Source organism: Pelobates fuscus, chromosome 3 (assembly GCF_036172605.1).
Source record: "Pelobates fuscus isolate aPelFus1 chromosome 3, aPelFus1.pri, whole genome shotgun sequence".
NCBI lineage: Eukaryota > Metazoa > Chordata > Amphibia > Anura > Pelobatidae > Pelobates > Pelobates fuscus.
In genome coordinates this window covers 351,055,796-351,075,011 of record NC_086319.1, presented here as the reverse complement: position 1 = coordinate 351,075,011, position 19,216 = coordinate 351,055,796, and the positions used below count along the sequence as shown (strand labels likewise).

Sequence of the window (19,216 nt, the reverse complement as noted above, 5' to 3'; positions counted from 1 at the left end):
GCAGGGTGAATATGACAAATCTGGCAGTAAAAAAGCACCAGTTTCCCCAGCAGGGAATATTGGGATTTTTCTTCTGGGCCACACCCAGGTATAAATGCTCAAATATATATAGGTGGCACGAAATCCACCTGATAGCAGCGGTATTAAATATAGGGCTTCACCCTGTAAGTGTGCAAAAGCACCAGTAGGCAGTAAAATAGTATTTGATTATGGGGCCACACCCCAAGCACAGGTAAATAATTTTGACTGACCTGGGGACCCCTGCCTGGTTGTGTCCGGTTACTGTGTGTACGGGCGCCGGAATGAGGAGACCGCAATGCTCCCAAGATGGCGGCCGTGGATCTCGCGAGACGCGAGATCCAAGATGGCCGCCGGAGGAGTGGGAAAAAACGGTTTCCCGCCGTGCGGCTACAGTGAAAGCGGCTGTGAAGCCGTGTGGAGGAAAATAGGGGGGTGGAGGGTGAGCGTTACCCTCAGGGAAGTGTGAGACAGTCGGTCCGACGGCGGAGAAGCCGGCGGACCGAGAGGTGAAGAAAAGGAGAGAGACCCTGTGAAGAAAACAGGGAGGGGGAAAAGACTCCCCCAAGAGCGAAAACCCCAAGGGGGCTGATGAAATAAAGGTAGAAAACAACAATAGAGCAAATATAAAACTACATATATAAGTTAAAATACAGTATTATATAAAAAATTACATATACAATAGTGAAAAGGGAAGAGCCAAAAACTCTGACCTGTCTGCTGATGGAGCAGTAAAGAAAGAGGGGGAGGAGCCTCATTACTGTGAATACTATACCTCCTACTTTCTTTTGATTGGTTAATGTTTTCACCTTTTTTCTTTACTGCTATGTGAGTTAGTAAAGAGAGTTAATGCAAAATATGAAGCCTCCTGTCATGTGGTAAAATTACTTACCTGTCCTGAAGAGTGGGCCGGCTTCACAGCTTGCACCGCGGTACAGGAACTTTAATTTCATGTTCCGGTTTCCGACGGGACTGAAAGGAAGTGTGCACAATAGTGTGCACACTTCCTTTCAGTCCCGCCGGAAACCGGAACATGAAATTAAAGTTCCTGTACCGCGGTGCGCGCTGTGAAGCCGGCCCACGCTTCAGGACAGGTAAGTAATTATGGGAGGGGAAGTACACTATGGGAGGGGAAGTACACTATGGGAGGGGGGGGGGAAGTACACTATGGGAGGGGGGGGGAAGTACACTATGGGAGGGGGGGGGAAGTACACTATGGGAGGGGGGGGGAGTACACTATGGGAGGGGGGGAAGTACACTATGGGAGGGGGGGGAAGTACACTATGGGAGGGGGGGGGGAAGTACACTATGGGAGGGGGGGGAAGTACACTATGGGAGGGGGGGAAGTACACTATGGGAGGGGGGGAAGTACACTATGGGAGGGGGGGGGAAGTACACTATGGGAGGGGAGGGGAGGGAAGGGGAGGGGGGGAAGTACACGAGGGGAGGGGAGGGGGGGGAAGTACACTATGGGAGGGGAGGGGGGGGAAGTACACTATGGGAGGGGAGGGGGGGGAAGTACACTATGGGAGGGGAGGGGGGAGAAAACTAGGGGAGGGGGGAGAATACTATGGGAGGGGAGGGGGGGGAAGTACACTATGGGAGGGGAGGGGGGGAGAATACTATGGGAGGGGAGGGGGGGAGAATACTATGGGAGGGGAGGGGGGAGAATACTATGGGAGGGGAGGGGGGGAGAATACTATGGGAGGGGAGGGGGGAGAATACTATGGGAGGGGAGGGGGGAGAATACTATGGGAGGGGAGGGGGGAGAATACTATGGGAGGGGAAGGGGGAGAATACTATGGGAGGGGAGGGGGGGAGAATACTATGGGAGGGGAGGGGGGGAGAATACTATGGGAGGGGAGGGGGGGAGAATACTATGGGAGGGGAGGGGGAGAATACGAGGGGATGGGAGGGGGGAGAATACGAGGGGAGGGGAGGGGGGGAGAATACTATGGGAGGGGGGGAATACTATGGAAAGGGGGGACAATACTATGGGATGAGGGGGGGACACTATGGAAAGGGGGGACACTATGGGATGAGGGGGGGACACTATGGGATGAGGGGGGGGGGAATACTATGGGAGGGGGGAAATTTCCTGGAATTTCTTTCTAAAAATGAGGCGCGTGTTATACGCCGATAAATACGGTAATTATTATCATCTCTTTTGTGTGTTTCAGGGCCCATCGGACTGGTTTCTCTTCTGGTAGCAAAAATGATGGGTGCTTCACAAGTAGTGATAAGTGGTAAGAACTGAATAAAAACTCACATCAATTAAACTGTTAATAGCTCCCAACTGATTCCTCTCCTGCAACGATCATTTATGAAACAAAACACAACACACTAGTCTTTGGTTGAATACTATTCGACCAATCTACTTCTCTAATACTATCCTTACCTTTTGTGTCACTTTACCCCACTCCCTCTAGCATGTGAGCTCATTGTACAGGGCACTCAAACCCTCTGTTCCAGTACGTCAAACTTGTCTGGTTACAATTACCGTACACGTTTGTTAGCCCACCTATTGTAAAGCGCTACATAATTTGTTGGTGCTATATAAATAATAATAACTAAATAAAAGTAGATTATGTATTAACTACTATACAGTATGGGAAAACACCAGTGCACTAAAGCTTTTAGACTTGAACTCTGATAAAGCGCTCTATGTGGTAGGAGGTAAGAATAATACAATGTATGTGAGTCACACAGCCTTATCTGTGCTATTTTTCCCCACTAACAGTGCTGTTGACAGGGGCAGTTAAACTATAAATGCCATTCCACATTTCCTAACCCTAGTAGATCCTATCAAAGCATTTACTGGGGTAAGTAACACACAGGTGTTACTTTTCAGTGCCTGCATTCCCTGGGTAATGTCAGTACGTCATGATGCTCTCTGCACACTCTTAGAAATTTGCTGAGAGATGCTATACAGGCATACACTCCATATACTAAGTGTTAGTAATGCTCTGTAAAATATCAAAAAGAAGAAATATATATACTAGTAAGTAAAAAAACCTTATGACACAAGAAGTAAATACAAACATATTTTTTCACAGGGGACCTAGAAAACAGAAAATGCACAACATAGTGTGAACTGTTTAACCCCTTAAGGACCAAACTTCTGGAATAAAAGGGAATCATGACGTGTCACACACGTCGTGTGTCCTTAAGGGGTTAAAAGCATACAATAAAAAGGGTGGGATAGTAGTTCCACTCACATGACTTAGAGACGTCCCAGGCTCTGTATTATACGCTGTAAGGTGCTATTAAGGGCTATACGATCCAGTTTCCCAAGATCACCAAAAAGAACTGTATAATGGATCCTCAATAATCTCCAAATTTAGTTCATGGAGTATAAAAGCAAGTAAATAATATATATACAATATATGTAAAATTGCGTACTATAAATAGAGTGGTAGTGCAAAAAAAATAAACAAAAATACATGGCACTGAAAGAAGGCTATACTTGCCGAAACGCATTTGCTGTTTATGCACTTTCTATTTATTTCTGTTTGGGTTACTAATAGGTGGTAAGTGTAACCATTTGTGTATTTTTTTCACTCTATTTACCACTCTATTTATAGTACCCAATTTTACATATATTATATTCCATTTGGAGATTATTGAGTATCCATCATACAGATCATACTTTTTGGTGATCTTGGGAAACTGAATTGTATAGCCCTTAGTGGCACCTTACAGCATATAATACAGAGCCTGGGATGGCTCTGAGTCATGTGAGTGGAACTCCTATCCCACCCTTGTATGCTTTTAAACAGTTCACAATATGTTGTGCATTTTCTGTTTTCTAGGTCCCCTGTATTTACTTCTTGTTTTATTAAGTGTTTGGGGAAAGCATGTCATATACTTGTTTTTGACACCTATTCACTTTTGAAGCGCCTTACACACTTATCTTTTTTTTTTTTTTTTTTCATGCTCTGTAAAATAATAAGTAAAACCTGTTTGGAATAAAACAAAAATTGGTACTACCCATAGATAACATTTATATAGCTACTGTGTTGTGTCAAAACTCTTCCTGTGACATTCCCGCAATAATGCCTCTTGTAACTTCAGGTCCATAGCTCTTTTAAGTGTGTATCCTCTCACCCATGTCCACTTGGTATCCTCAACTAATAACCGCGAGGTACATTTGTTCCAGAATATTTTTGGAATAATGCATGCCCTACTTAATATCATAAAAGAACATAACAACATTAAGTTAATTTATAGAAATAAACATACATAATTATACAAATCGAATAAAGTATAATCTCACTCATTGTTAAATATTCTGCATTTTGAAATGTTAATTCAGATGTTCTCCAATGTTTTTTTTGTGCTCGAAGTAGTGAAGACACTTTAGCTGCTTTTCAGATTAATGGCAGGATTGCAAGCATTCCATTGCACTCCTGGAAAAGACAGATTATATTTTAAAACAATGCACATTTTAATGCAGAGCATAGGGGTTTTTGAAGGATTAATGTATTTTCTTTAAGGCCTAATAGAGGGATAAAAATCTTGGACATGATCAAATGTAATCTGTAAGACACAACTTTGTGAAGATTTAAATTGTCCCTTCCAAAGTGAACATTCAGCTCTTCATGAAAGTTTGTGACATTTTGCATGTGTTGAGTCTTATAGATGTCCATATGCAGTGGGACCTTTGTCATCTGAAAACTTATTCAGCTTAAAGGGAATCTATTTGTGACTTTCTTCTTGCAATGTGCACACTGTCCTCCCTCCTTTGAATTGTAAAATAATCTAGACTAGTAATACTCATCTAGTTTCCAGAGCCAGGACTACTCTTTTTTTTTTTTCCCATGTACTCTGTCCCTGATTAATGATTAATTGTCTATTATAGTGGCGATAACAAATAGCTAACTATAATTTAGCTTTTTGTTGAGCTATTTTTTTTATACAGTAATTTTTTTTTTTTTTTGTAGTTTCATTATAAATAAGGAACTTGTAATGTAAATCACTGGTATCCAAAAGTTGTAGTGCATTAAGAACACTATAGAAGGTAGTTACACTAATGTGTGCCTGGTGCATCTTTGGAATATATGGAGGTATATATATTTTATACTTCTCTTCACTGCCCACCTTGCTACAGTAGACACGTCAGTAGTGTTTACTGTGATAAAGGAACCTTTAAGTTGTTGACCATTTCTTATAAACCTTGAATCACTCGAAACACATTACACATTTGTTCTTGATTTGTCAGGTATTGTCCCCTCTGCCTATTCCTCTGCAGCTCTTCTTCCAGGCAGGTATGCACCTCTGCCTGCAATGTGATTGCTCTTGTCTTTATAAAGACACTTGCAGCTCTCAGACCTAGATCTCTTTGATTTGTCCCAGGGCTAAAGGAATCATGCAACCATCCAAAAGGTACGAAAATTCTGTGGCTGGAATCCCTAAAACTCAATACAGGAGACACAGTTCCTAAAGGAACTAACATGCAAAGTTTTATTTTTACTTGGGACTAGCCAATATGCAGGTCCGGTCTTAGGACTTAAGGCGCCCTGCGCTAAAAATGTTCACAACGCCCTTCTATGGCCACACTCCCTCCCGGGACACACCCTCACATTAATACTTCTCATTTAAAACCTCATTACTCCCCACTTCCCCCCCCCCCAAATTTATTTTTATAAAAAAAGCTGTATCAAAATACTACAATATAAATATAGCTTTGTAGAGGTGTCCCTCCCATTTGCAGTTAAAATTAGAAAATAATAAAGATTTATTTACTTTTTCCCAGCACCTCCCACAATGTCATGGAGGGGACATTGCCTACCGCGCCAATGTCCAATCTAATGCTTTTCATACTGGAGAAGCAAGTGTTGCGTAAGCAGTAAAACGTTCCCATAGGAAAGCATTAAATCAATGCTTTTCTATGGGGTTCCTGCGTCACGTGACCGAGTTTTACTCAGTCAGTGCAGTGGAAGCACCTCGAGTGGCTCTCATACTGACAGTCACTAGAGGTGGACTTAACCCTGCAATTTAAACATTGCCGTTTCTCAAAACACAGGACCACTGCACTCAGACCACTTTATTGAGATGAAGTGGTCTCTGTGACAATAGTCTTCCTTTAAGAATTTGTTTTTTTTAATTTGTCCTATAATAGGTAAGAAAAACCCCTATATATAGCAAATAGTCTATTTAAGAATAGGATGCACACTAACACATACTCATTCTCACTGACACGCACAATGACACATAAAGATAGAATCACTGTCTGATATAAGTATTTACACCCACAATGATGCATACAATCAGTGACACAAACATTGACCTGCACTCACTGACCCAAACCCACAGGCACTCATTGACACACATACACTGAGCAAGCACTCACTAACACATACTCACTGCCACAAGCACTAACTGCCACACACTGGCACAATCATTCACTAACACACATTGACACAAGAAATCACTGACACACACACACGCATTCGCTTAGAAACACACTGACTCACACACTTACTGACACAAGCACTAACTAAAACACACAATGTAAGTACTCACTAACACTCATTGACACAATAACTCACTGATACAGGCATTCACTGACACAAGCACTAAATGAAACACACACACACTGGCACAGACCATGGCATAAACACTGTCACACAGACACTGAGACTGGCACCTAATGACCCACACAGACACTTACATACAACTGTTTACAAATGCATATTTCCACTATATGGTTTACAGAGACAAGTCCTACAGGATTGTAATTGTTGGAGCCTGACAGCCCTGACCGAGTAGGGGAAATAGCAGATAAACTGAATAGATATATCCGCTCATAGAGAACTGACCTGCAGCAGCCAATATCTCCACCCTCAGCCATGCTCCCAGCTTCCAGACAGGATTCTGCAGAGTGCCACACAGCAGCAGGGGAAGGGCAGCGCTGTGCTGACACTCCTCTGAGGAAAAACTAGAGGCAGCACAAAGGCCATTAAAGAGGCTAGTGTTGTAAAATGCAGGTGGGGGGCTGAAGGAACATGCTTTCTAAATGAATAAACACAAGGGGCTGTCACATTTGAAAATGAGTGTATGCTCCCCTAGCCTAGCCTAACCTCCTGAGTGCTACAGAGAAAGCAAGGGAAGGATTAACAAGCCCTAGTGTCCAAGCATGTGCGAGTTGTGTTGCCTGCCCGGTGCCCATGTTGCCATGGCACCCTGTGCGGTGTCACACACTAAAATACATAAAACCATATAATAATATAGGGACACACATATTTACAAAGGTGCGGGGAATATAATAACGAACACATGAAATATATGCAGAAACCATAATCTATAAATCTATCTGAATATGCAAATTAACAAGCCTGGCTATTCAGGTAGTGCATATAGCTGTTGCTACCATCAGCTGGTGCTGTACAAGTTCCAGAGCCAAATCCACCTAGTTGGTAGGAAGCATCAGCAGGATAGGAGCCCAACATCCAGGACTAGACCCTTAAACCTCTCACCCTCCCTATCCCCCATTAATGCCTATGCTTTAAATGTCTTGGTAAAATTGACATTGGTTTTCATTGGCCATCTTGAACCCTCTGCTCTTTGCACCCTGAACACAATACTTTTGTTACACTGGAATGAGGAAATAGTTGCTGGATACTGTATCTAATTTTGTTCCTGCACCTCCTTTGTACACCTGTAAATATGCTTTGTGAAATAGTTTTGCATATATTAAACTTACAAAATAGCCAATTTCCTGTAGTGGGAATAGGACTGAATAGCATATGACGCATCAGCCAACAATGGATTAAAATGGAATAGTGTTTACTGGGTCAAAGATAAAAGCAGCCATGGTAGTCTTCTGATAAAAGATGTAAAATGTATGAAATGGGATATGTATTCTCTCTTCACAGCTGAATATTTCCTTAAAGAGATCTTTTTTTAATATACTAAATATATTTACGTCTTAAAATGATATGACCATAGTGAAGATATAATACTTTGTTTTAACTTGCTTATTTTTGAATATTATGATTAAAACTTTATTTATAATTTTATATATAGGAGGGTAAACCTAAAAGGGAAAAATGGTTAGTTGGATAAGAAGCAGGTTCACATTCACATAACCTGTTCCCAGCACAATGGACCTAGAGATCTGTCAGTAACTCATGTATTTGTGTCAATCATCATGGTTCAGTTTCTTTTCAAAATACCATGACAGCAAATGCTACAGGCAGAGAGAGCACAATATTTTGGAAAGAACTAACTGGAATAACTGACTGTCTGACCCACAGTGCATAAAGGTAGGCAAGTGATTTTGTAAACATTTTCAATATATATATCGTTTTGAATTTTTGATTTTATATATATATAATAAAAAATTCAAAACGAGCTGGTATAGCAAGACTATTAGTTTTTGTAAAGTCCACTATCCACTATCCTTGAACTAATAGTTAATGCAAAGAAGTGATCACTGTGATTGGCCCCCAATGTGATCCGCTATCCAGAGAGCCAATCATGCTGAATTGCTTCACTAGTGAGATAGCATAGCTTTAATGACGTCAGGATAGCCTAGAACATCCTAACATTATGTTGGGAGCCAGGTGAAATCCCTGCTCACATCGGAGAGATCATGGTATCTAGTGATACCTGGGGCTTCCCTCTTTTAGCTGGGACTATATTTATTGGTCCCAGACTGACCAACGAACAGAATGCAGCTCATAGTGAGTGCTGCATATAGCCATTTAAATCCCTGAGCAATCACTCTCATCCGTGGGACCCCCAGGATCTAAAAAGACCCTATCAGGATTTCCCTGCATGCCTCTTGCTAATTTGTGATAGGTGCTGGGCTTTGCCAGCTGCCATGCATTATTGATTGGCAGGTAAAAAACATGCTGAAGCTGCAACGTGAGAGGGAGATCTCCTTCTCATGCTGCAGTCACCCAGTAGATTGTGCTCACAGAACATGATCTACTGTTTTAGCTGGGAATTCAGCAGGGGCAATCATTCTGAGTTAGGTGTAGGGTTAGTGTTGGGGTAAGGTAAGGGTTGCTGCTATTTTAGGATTAAGGATGGGATTAGTATAAGGTTATGGTAGGTGTATGGTTAGATTAAGCAAAGTGATTTGGGTGGGTTTGATATGGATAATGTTAATACACCAACAATCAGAAATGTTGAGTCATTTTTCTTTAGTTAAACTTAATGTATAAAAATTACAAAATGTGTATTATTTTTATTTATAACATTTTCTTAATACTTGTCAGGTATACTTATAGGATTTTGTAAAGATTGCTTTCAGTCCTTTTAACAACAGTATATAATATGTATGGGCGCACTTAAAAAGAAACCTTTAGATTACTGTGAAACAAACACATAGTACACATTCTAGGTTTTGCTTTTGATTCAGAAGGTGGACAATGCTCGCTTGTGTTGGGAGATTTCCAAAAGGCTGGTTTTATGATACTTTTTAATAGCACCACACAGAGTACAATGGCCCACACAAAGGAGTTAATGATGGATTTCTCATTATGTGTGTTGTAGGTGTAATAAATCAGTTTGCATGGAGCTATTTATAAAGGTGTTATTACACTGATACTTTACATTATTAAAAGACTATTAACCTCACCTTGAATTAAGCATATTGTTTTGTTTGTTAACTTGCAGAACACACATCCACCAGGCCGTCCTACAATGTTCTATTTTTGTTGCACAAATATCTTCTTATCTGTTGCTGAAAGTTAACTGGGTTCTCTGCAGTTCTAGAGAGTACTAATCTGGGATATATATATATATATATATATATATACGGGATTATGAAAGGGGCGCACATTTAAAGTGAGTGTAATTTTGATAAATAATAGTCGGTTGAGGTGTGCTGAAACCGACGAGAGGTTAGGCCTGCAAAAAAAGGGCCAAAAAGTATGTAACGTTTTATTTATTACCACAATAGCAACATTATTTAGACGTATTGTAGAAAGCGAGTCTGATTTTCTCTGAGTTTGGAACGTAACGGTTGTATACCGAAGATTTCCAGCGTCCCATTCTCTCTATGATATGTGTTGGCACTTGACTACTTGATGCCGCAGTGGCGGCCCCGATCCGGAATGAATGACCCGAGAAGGAATTTGGATTAAGGTCAAGTCTAAGTAATCATGAACGTATGTATAGCATGAACGGTTATGTAGTGAGTGCTTAGAATGTATTTAATGGGGTATGTGGATAAGAAGGGAGTCTCGTTCGGGTAGAGAGTAAGCATGAAGTGCTGTATCCCTGTCCAGTATGGTTTGATGGTATTGTATGCTAGTTATGATGAGATGTGGCCAAAAGTTGTAACTGCAACCATGGTTTCTACAGAAATGATTTATTATGTTAAAATCGAACAAATATTTTGAACATGTCAAATGCCCTACTATATAATTTTTTTTTTTTTCTGATAAACCTGCCTGAGCAAGAATTCTTCTGTGAGCTAACAATTGGTTTAAAGCATGATTGGTTATTTGAACTGCGGGGGAGTTTTGGGTTGCTTGTTCGCTGTAGGGCGCAGACCGAAAAAATTCCTGCAAATTAGAACGTGACAAAACGTCAGCTGCGTTATTGAAAATTCCTGGAACAAGCATACAACAAATGTAGAACTGTAATTTTGCTGCCAACCAAGTGAGCTTCGTACGAGATACGAGGGACTGAGAGCGGCCTTTGTTAACTATATCATAGGCCGCTAAGATAGCAGAATAACACCTAACTGCATTACCCCTCCAATTTCCTCCCCAAGTATCCTGCTGCCACTATGGGGAAGATTTCGAAAAACGCTGAGGTTTGTCGAAGTTCTCTAGTGAATTTGTTTCAGGTGGCCAACTGTCATATACCCATTTGTCCCCAAATAATGCCGCGTACCCGACTGAAGCTGCAACGTCTGTCCAGATAACTGGGGAATCGTCGGAGATGGGGGGAATGAATAATGATCTACCATTCCATGAGGATAACACAGCGTAAAATAGCGTACCCAAATGATTGAATGCGCATGTAGAACGTTGTGAACGTCAGGCGTGCCGAGACAAGTCTCTACTAGCAGTCAGGGATTTGAATTGAATTCGTTTGTTCGCAATGAAGGCTAAATGATGCCTTGATGACCGACATGAAACAAGTGGGAACTGTGGTCCACCCTGTCTTATTAAAATGCTAATGCTTTTACCTGCATTGCCTTATATAATTTACGCAGACGTGATAATTAATCGACAGTATGAGTCAACGTATGGTAATTTAGAATTTAATGTACCGAAATGCCCCTAACGGACTGCCAGTTAATAACAGTATATTTGTAATGAATAGATCTGGAAGCAGTCACTATATGTGCAGAAGCGTAGACAGTCTGATGCAAGGGGAATATGTTTTTTTTTTTTCATCCTTATACTGCTAAATTAATTATGTAGTAGACCCTTAGCTCGTAAGTGATTAACGTATTGAAAGCATGGAAAATCCAAGTATGATAGTTCTGACATACTGTTCGTATTACTGTAAGGGTATATAGACTCACCTTCGAAACTAGAGCTATAACGAGGCGGGAAATAATCCGCTAAGATACCTGGTCAGATCATCGGTTCTGAAATATAGTGGGTATGCATAACGGGGTCTGCAGGTGCGGCCCCCCCAAAGTGCTACGTGTGTGTGTATGTGTGTGTGCTGGCTGACTAGCTAGTGCCGCAATGCGGCGAAACAATTACTCTAGGTTGGTGACGGGTGAGGCCCTGCTAATTGCCAAGCGGCTTGAGAGGCTCTATCTGTGCATTGGTGCGAGGGGATAGCGTGGCCACTGAGCGTTGTGGCGGGGTGTCGGCCTCTCGGTGACAGTTAACATAAGATAGAATGGGAGTGACAGGTGAGGCCCTCTCTATGCCACAATGCGAGGCGACTAACTATGATTTGGCCCGAGGGGCGTCGTACCTCCGAGTATGAGGATGGGTGTTGGCCTCGCGGGACCACTCAACCTAAGGCGAAGAAGCCAGGGGAAATAACAACTAGTGGACACCTAGGAACCTAACAGCCAGCCATTGCTGCTTAATAGGGAAGGTTAGTTAGTGAGAGATAGGACATACCACGGGATGAAACATGAGGGATAATGAAGTAGAATTGTAAGGCTGACCGTAACTGGAGTGCCCTGTGAGCGTGTTGGGTACAGGGTCATTTTTCTTTCTTTTTTTTTTTTTTGAGCGTAGTGCATCTACATAGAATGTGCGTTGAGAAGAAAGCCGCTTGGGTGATTTTATGCAATGTTGGGGGTGCCTCGAAATTGTGTGGGCGTACTCAGGTAGTGGCACACAGCCCGGAATGAACCATGATGGCTGTCCCGCAGTTTATGGTTAGTGTGAGTGAATACACACGGATCGTCAGCGAGCTTGTACTGTGGTTGGAGAAATGTTGATCTGAGTAGAATACTGTTACTAGTTTAGAATAGCTTGAGAAACCACCAGTACCATTATCCCTATCATGGGATCGCTACGTGTAGTGAGAGCATAAGAATGACAGCAACAGACATGATATTATATGGGTTATTATAGGGTGATACAGAATGTAAGGTATTAGCAAGGTTTTTTGCTTACTTCCAAGAAAGACTGACACATTGTTGAACAAATATTTGTGTCAGTGTTTGTAGTTTTTATCACGTGAATTGTTTGAACGCGTGAAGTGTTTGAGTGCATATACATTTCTAGAAATGTAGTGTGTGGATGCAGCAGGCCGTGTGTAAATGCTGTGTTTCGTACTGTATGAATGAACTGTGTAAAGTGTACCAAAATATTATGGCGCGTTGATCTGTTAATATGTGAATGCTATGTACAATATATGAATGAAGTGTGCAGAGCGTGTGCGCATGAAGCAGAGTGCCCTAGATGCATTAACATATACCTTTAATAGTAGTGGTAAAATCTAGTATAGGTATCCACAGCGAGGGTAACGCTCAAATAATAATAAACTAAGGTATATAAACAAACAATCTGATAAGTGTATGTCAATGTAACAATATATAGGAAGACCCTGTAAATGCAATGATGATGGAATACAGGGGTATGTCCTCTTCAAAAGATCCAGAGACCTTTCCCCTAGTGGTATATGCGAGGAAAGTTTTGCAAACCACAATAGCTAGGTAATTGGCACTAGCTATAGAGATACGTGTACAAAAATATAAACTAAGGTATCTGCAGTCTTATAAATCCGTATCCATACATAGGGTGATGAACTAAAGTATATACATTCTGATAATTGGTAACGATAATAAACTTAAGTATATCCGATCTGGTAAAAGGTCCTGTACATGTGTTTTCAGAGACCTTCACCTAGTAGCCACAGTGGCTGAATAAAATAGCGCTTGCTATACAGACTGATCAAACAGTGTCAATATTTCGGCAGAAAGATGTGGTTGTATCAAACATATAGTACGAAGACAATGTAACAGTACATGTAGCAGATTTGAAGAGAGGTATTTGCAAGACCTGCCTGATAAATCAGTATCAGTAATTAACTGAAGTATATACAGACTGGTAAAAGGTCCTGTTCATATGTTTTCAGAGACCTTAACCTAATAAGTGTGCAAAACGTTCTGCAATCCAGAAAAACACCCCCAAAGCATGATGTTTCCACCTCCACGTTTGATGGCGGGGATGGTGTTCTTGGGGTCATAGGCAGCATTCCTCCTCCTCCACCTCCAAACACGGCGAGTTGAGTTGATGCCAAAGAGCTCGATTTTTGTCTCATCTGACCACAACACTTTCACTCAGTTCTCCTTTGAATCATTCAGATGTTCATTGGCAAACTTCAATCGGGCCTGTACATGTGCTTTCTTGAGCAGGGGGACCTAGCAGGCGCTGCAGGATTTCAGTCGTTCATGGTGTAGTGTGTTACCAATTGTTTTCTTGGTGACTATGGACCCAGCTGTCTTGAGATCATTAACAAGATCCTCACCTGTAGTTCTGGGCTGATTCCTCACCGTTCTCATGATCATTGAAACTCCACAAGGCGAGATTGTTATTTTGTGTTTATTTCATTTGTGAATAATCGCACCAACTCTTGTCACCTTCTCACTAAGCTGCTTGGCGATGGTTTTGTAGCCCATTCCAGCCTTGTGTAGGTCTACAATCTTGTCCCTGTCATTCTTGGATAACACTTTGGTTTTGGCCATGGTGGAGAGTTTGGAATCTGATTGCTTCTGTGGACAGGTGTCTTTGATACAGGTAACGAGCTGAGATTAGGAGCACTCCCTTTAAAATAATGCTCCTAATCTCAGCTCATTTACCTGTATAAAAGACACCTGGGAGCCAGAAATCTTGCTGATTGATAGGGGATCAAATACTTATTTCACTTATTGACGTGCAAATACATTTATAACTCTTTTGAAATTCGTTTTTCTGGATTTTGTTTTTTGTTATTCGGTCTCTCACTGTTAAAATATAGACTGATCATTTCTTTGTCAGTGGGCAAACTATCAAAATCAGCTGGGGATCAAATACTTTTTTTCCCTCACTGTAATTCATTATGGTAGTAATGCATTAATAATGCAAAAATAAAATTTAATATAACCGTGTAAACCAGGGCTTCCCAAACCTTTATGGGCCGAGACCCACTTTTCAAAACGGTAACACCATGGCAATCCGGTTTAGCAGCATACAATTGGCACACCATGACAATTACTTTTAGATGCATAAAACTGGCACACCATGGCAAACAGCTTTAGAGGCATACAATTGGCATGCTATAGCAATCCGCTTTAGATGCATACAATTGACAAACCTTGGCAAACAGTTTTAGAGGCATTAAATTGGCACACCATGGAAATCCGCTTTAGATGCATACAATTGGCACACCATGGCAATCCGCTTTAGAGGCTTACAATTGGAATATTATGGCAGCTTTAGATGCATACAATTGGCACACCATGGCAATTTGTTTTAGAGGCATAAAATTGGCACACCATAGAAATCCGCTTTAGATGCATACAATTGTCATACCATGGCAATCCGCTTTAGAGGCATATAATTTGCATACCATGGCAATCAGCTTTACATGCATAAAATTGGTACATCGTGGCAATCAGTTTTAGATGTATAAACTTGGCACATCATGGCAACTTTAGGTGCATAAAATTGGCACACCATGTCAATCAGTTTTAGAGGCTTTCAATTGGCACACCATGGCAACCAGCTTTAGAGGCATGAATTCAGAACATCATGGCAATCCGTTTTAGAGGCATAAAATTGGAACATCATGGCAGCTTTAAATACATAAACTTGGCACAGCATGGCAATCAGCTTTAGATGCATAAACTTGGCATATCATGGTAATCACTTTTAGATGCATAAACTTAGCATATCATGGCAATCAGCTTCAGAGACATACAATTGGCACGCCATGGCAAACAGTCAGATGCATAAAATTGGCACACCATGGCAACCCGTTTTAGATGCATAAAATTGGCATAACATGGCAGTTTTAGAGGCATAATTCTGGGATATCATGGCAATTTTAGAGGCAGAAACTTTGCACATCATGGCAATAAGTTTTAGAGACATACAACTGCTTACTCACAGACTCAGAATCAGAAGTGCTGTGTCCTGCTCTTTCATCCAGGCACCTCACATTGATTATCCCAGTGGTGGAACTAATGTAGAGAGGGCTCTGGTGCAAATATGTTTTCTGGGTCCCCCTCTAGTGCATGTGTGGCCAAAAGGTAGATCTCCATCTGTCGGAGAACTTCAACAATGCTATACCAGATGGGGATCTACCATTTTCACATCATTGCAGGGTTATATTTGTGAGCAGTGTTTGAGCGTTTGAATGTAAGCATGTTTTTGTATTAAATATATGTGTGCATGTATGGGTGTATTTGTATGTACTGTTGCCATTGGAATGTAGTGGTGTACTTGTTTGTAGTGTTGGTGTTTGAATGAAGGGGTGTTTGTAGATAATTTTTGTGTTTTAATGCAAGGGTATGTTTGTATGTAATGTTTGCGTTTGATTGCAGTACGTGTGTAGTGGATGCAGTGTGTGTGTGTGCGTAGTGGATGCAGTGTGTGTATATTGTGTTTATAAAATATACATATACACAATGTGTGTTTGAATGTGTTTTATTTTCGAGTATGTTTCTCTTTACTCCCTATATGTTTCCAGTACATTTAAATAGTTTTATTTGATATTGCTATGCTATTACCAGGAAATTGTGCCAGCACTTGAGGTGGTGATGTCACTTCCTGTGCTGGTAACAATCTTATGCTGATGGCCATCAGCTGTAAGAGGGCTTTATAAGCAGACACATTTGAACATGGATACAGGTACCCTTGATAAAGGCAGCCAGTTGGTGCCGAAACGTTGGGGGGGTTTGGTGACTCGTGTTTCTGTCTGAGGCTTGTAAGGATTTTTGTGGTAATTTATTACTATTATTTTATTGTATCTGCCTTTACTTCTGTTACTTTGTTTATATTTATTTTTTCTTATATGTTTACATTCTGGTACTTTTTTGTACATAATAAAATTTAAATATTTTTTTGAGATTGTTATGGTGTGCATTCTATATCCTATATACATTTGAATATTTAAAGCACTTGAGGGAGTGCTTATATGGTTTGCACCTGGCTGTTTTTATATTGTTTTGTCTCTCCATGTGCTGTTGATTTGTGAAGTGTATACACATACACACATACAGAGACACACACAGACACACGAATACACACACTGACCCAGCAATACACACACACACACAATGACACCTTGTTTCCCACACATAGATACACAGACATTCATGTACACAGATACACACTGACCCACAATACACACAAATACACACACACTGATACAAAATGACACACAGATACACATACACGCAGAGACAGGAGGTGAGGGTGACAGTGTGGGAGGGAGTGTGTGTGCTGGTAACAGTGTGGGGGGCAGTGTGAGGGCAAGGTGAGAAAGGGTTACAGTGGGCAGGCAGGGGGAGAAAGGGTTACAGTGGGCGGGCAGGGGGAGAAAGGGTTACAGTAGGCCAGCAGGGGGAGAAAGGGTTACAGTGGGCAGGCAGGGGGAGAGAAAGGGTTACAGTGTGGGGGGCAGGAGGAGAAAAGGCTACAGTGGGGGGGCCGGGGGAGAAAAGGCTACAGTGGGGGGGGGGGCAGGGAGTGAAGGGGTTACAGTGTGGGGGGACAGGGAATGAAGGGGTTACAGTGTGGTGGGGCAGGGAGTGAAGGTGATACAGTGTGATTGGAGCAGGGAGAGAAGGGGTTACAGTGTTGGGGGGGCAGGGAGAGAAGGGGTTACAGTATGGGGGGGCAGGGAGAAAATGGGTTACAGTGGGGGGAGGGGGGCAGGGAGTGAAGGGGTTACTGTGTGGGAAGGGGTTATAGTGTGTGTGTGGGGATGGGTAGGGAGAAAAGGGGTTACATTGGGGGGCATTGTCTGGGGGCTGTGTCCTACCTTCATTAAATTCCCTGGTGGTCCAGTGTCTCCCTGGTGGTCCGGTGGGTTAATGATCCGGTCTGCAGCTCCGCCGGGTGCAGAGCTGCAGACCATGTAATAAACGTCTTGTGAGCTCCCAGAGTGTTGCCAGGTGCTCACGAGACTTTTATCACACGGTCTTCAGCTCTGCACCCGGTGGAGCTGCAGACGGACGGAGGGCCCGACTAATCAGTCTGCTTGCCTGACTCCCCGGCGGCCCTGGATGTGTGGGTCAGCGCGACCCACTGGAAATCGCCCTGAGACCCACCAGTGGGTTACGTCCCACACTTTGGGAACAGCTGGTGTAAACCATGTGGTTCCCAAACTTTTGAGGAAATAAAACCCACACATACAGTAGGAGCCGCAGCCACAATATCATAAAATAGACAACAGACATAAAAATAGACCTTTTTCTAGTGCCGTTGCTCGATCCATGCTGCTCTGTTCTCCGATGGTCCAATCCAGTGCTCCTTATGTAGGAAGCGTTGGGGACCCAATGTGCACTCAAGGCAAGCACTGTGTGCACATTTAAGCTTTCCCAATAGGAAAACATTAAATCAATGCTTTCCTATGGTTGCTTCCACAGTAATGGAGCTGTGAGCTCGCTCATAGCTCCCCATAGGGTTCAATGCGTCACATTGGAGCTGCCTGCTTTGAACATTGACATTGGACATCCTCATGCAAAGTGTGAGGCCATCCAATGTCGCCTAGCAGAGGTTTACTCCATCAAAATCCATGAAGCACCATTTATTGGCTATCTCAGACAGCCACTAAGGGTGGGCTTAACCCAGAAATAAAACATTGTAGTGTTTTTCTTCATAGGGCTAAAATGACAGAGGCAAGGTAGCCAGACCATTTAATTGAGATGAAGTGGTCTGGGTGCCTTATAATAGTAAATGTATAGAAAAGTCATAGCATACAACTTAAATTGTACTCACTAATCATCAAATGCTTTGGTGTATAGCCATTTGCTGTTAAGTGAATAAACCCTATTGTCTGGGTCTGTAAGTCAACGTGATTTCTCCATCTTTTCTGTCTTTTATTTCAGCTTATCTCTATTTTCATCTCTATCTCTATGTGTCAGTCAATATTTGATATTGTCTCTTGAGGCTCTCTTTTTCTATGTGTCTTGTTTAAAGATATAATTTATCATTTTGCCTGTTATGTTTCTCAACCCTTACCCTATCTGTCTGTCTTTTTCTGTATTTTCTATTAGACTTTATATATTTTCTCTAAGACCTTATATCTATTTCCAGCAATCTCTATCTCCCTCTTTCTCACACCCATGTATCTCTTTATTTACCATTTGTCAATGTCTGTCCCATCCTGTTATCCATATTTATGTCTCTCAGTTGTTATTTCTCCACACCTCTTATCCCAACTCCTATACCTGTCTCTCAAACCCCATAGATCTCCCTTCTAGTCCACTATACTTCTGTCCCTCTATCTCCTTTTCTTTGTCAACCTATTCCTGTTTTGTATGGCCCCAACCAACAGGTACAACTTGTTTTTACTAACCTAGCAGTCAAATTCAGGAATGACAATTGTGAGAATAAAATTCTTACTACCTCAAGACCCACAAGTTAAATATATTTGACATACAGGTTTTGTTTGACATCCTTGCAATAAACCATATGCAAACAAGGGACGTCAAATAGGCAGTCTGATATGTTACCAATAGAATGAGTGAGACTGTGTGGAGTTGTACATTTGAAAGTATAATTAGTAATCAAGTAAAAAAGAAATACATACACATGTATACATA

The 19,216-nt window shown here is 41.7% G+C and overlaps 1 protein-coding gene across 2 annotated transcripts in view; it reads left to right on the top strand.

Moving 5' to 3' along the window:
• Positions 1–19,216, top strand: part of SORD (sorbitol dehydrogenase) — a 69,803-nt gene that overhangs the window by 29,549 nt on the left and 21,038 nt on the right. For both annotated transcript variants that reach the window (XR_010090462.1, XM_063449166.1), the window contains exon 7: positions 2,199–2,264. Coding sequence is in view for 1 of the 2 variants with exons in the window: in XM_063449166.1 (XP_063305236.1) it covers positions 2,199–2,264 (66 nt within the window). In the remaining variant the exon portion in view is untranslated. The remainder of the gene's footprint in view (positions 1–2,198; positions 2,265–19,216) is intronic.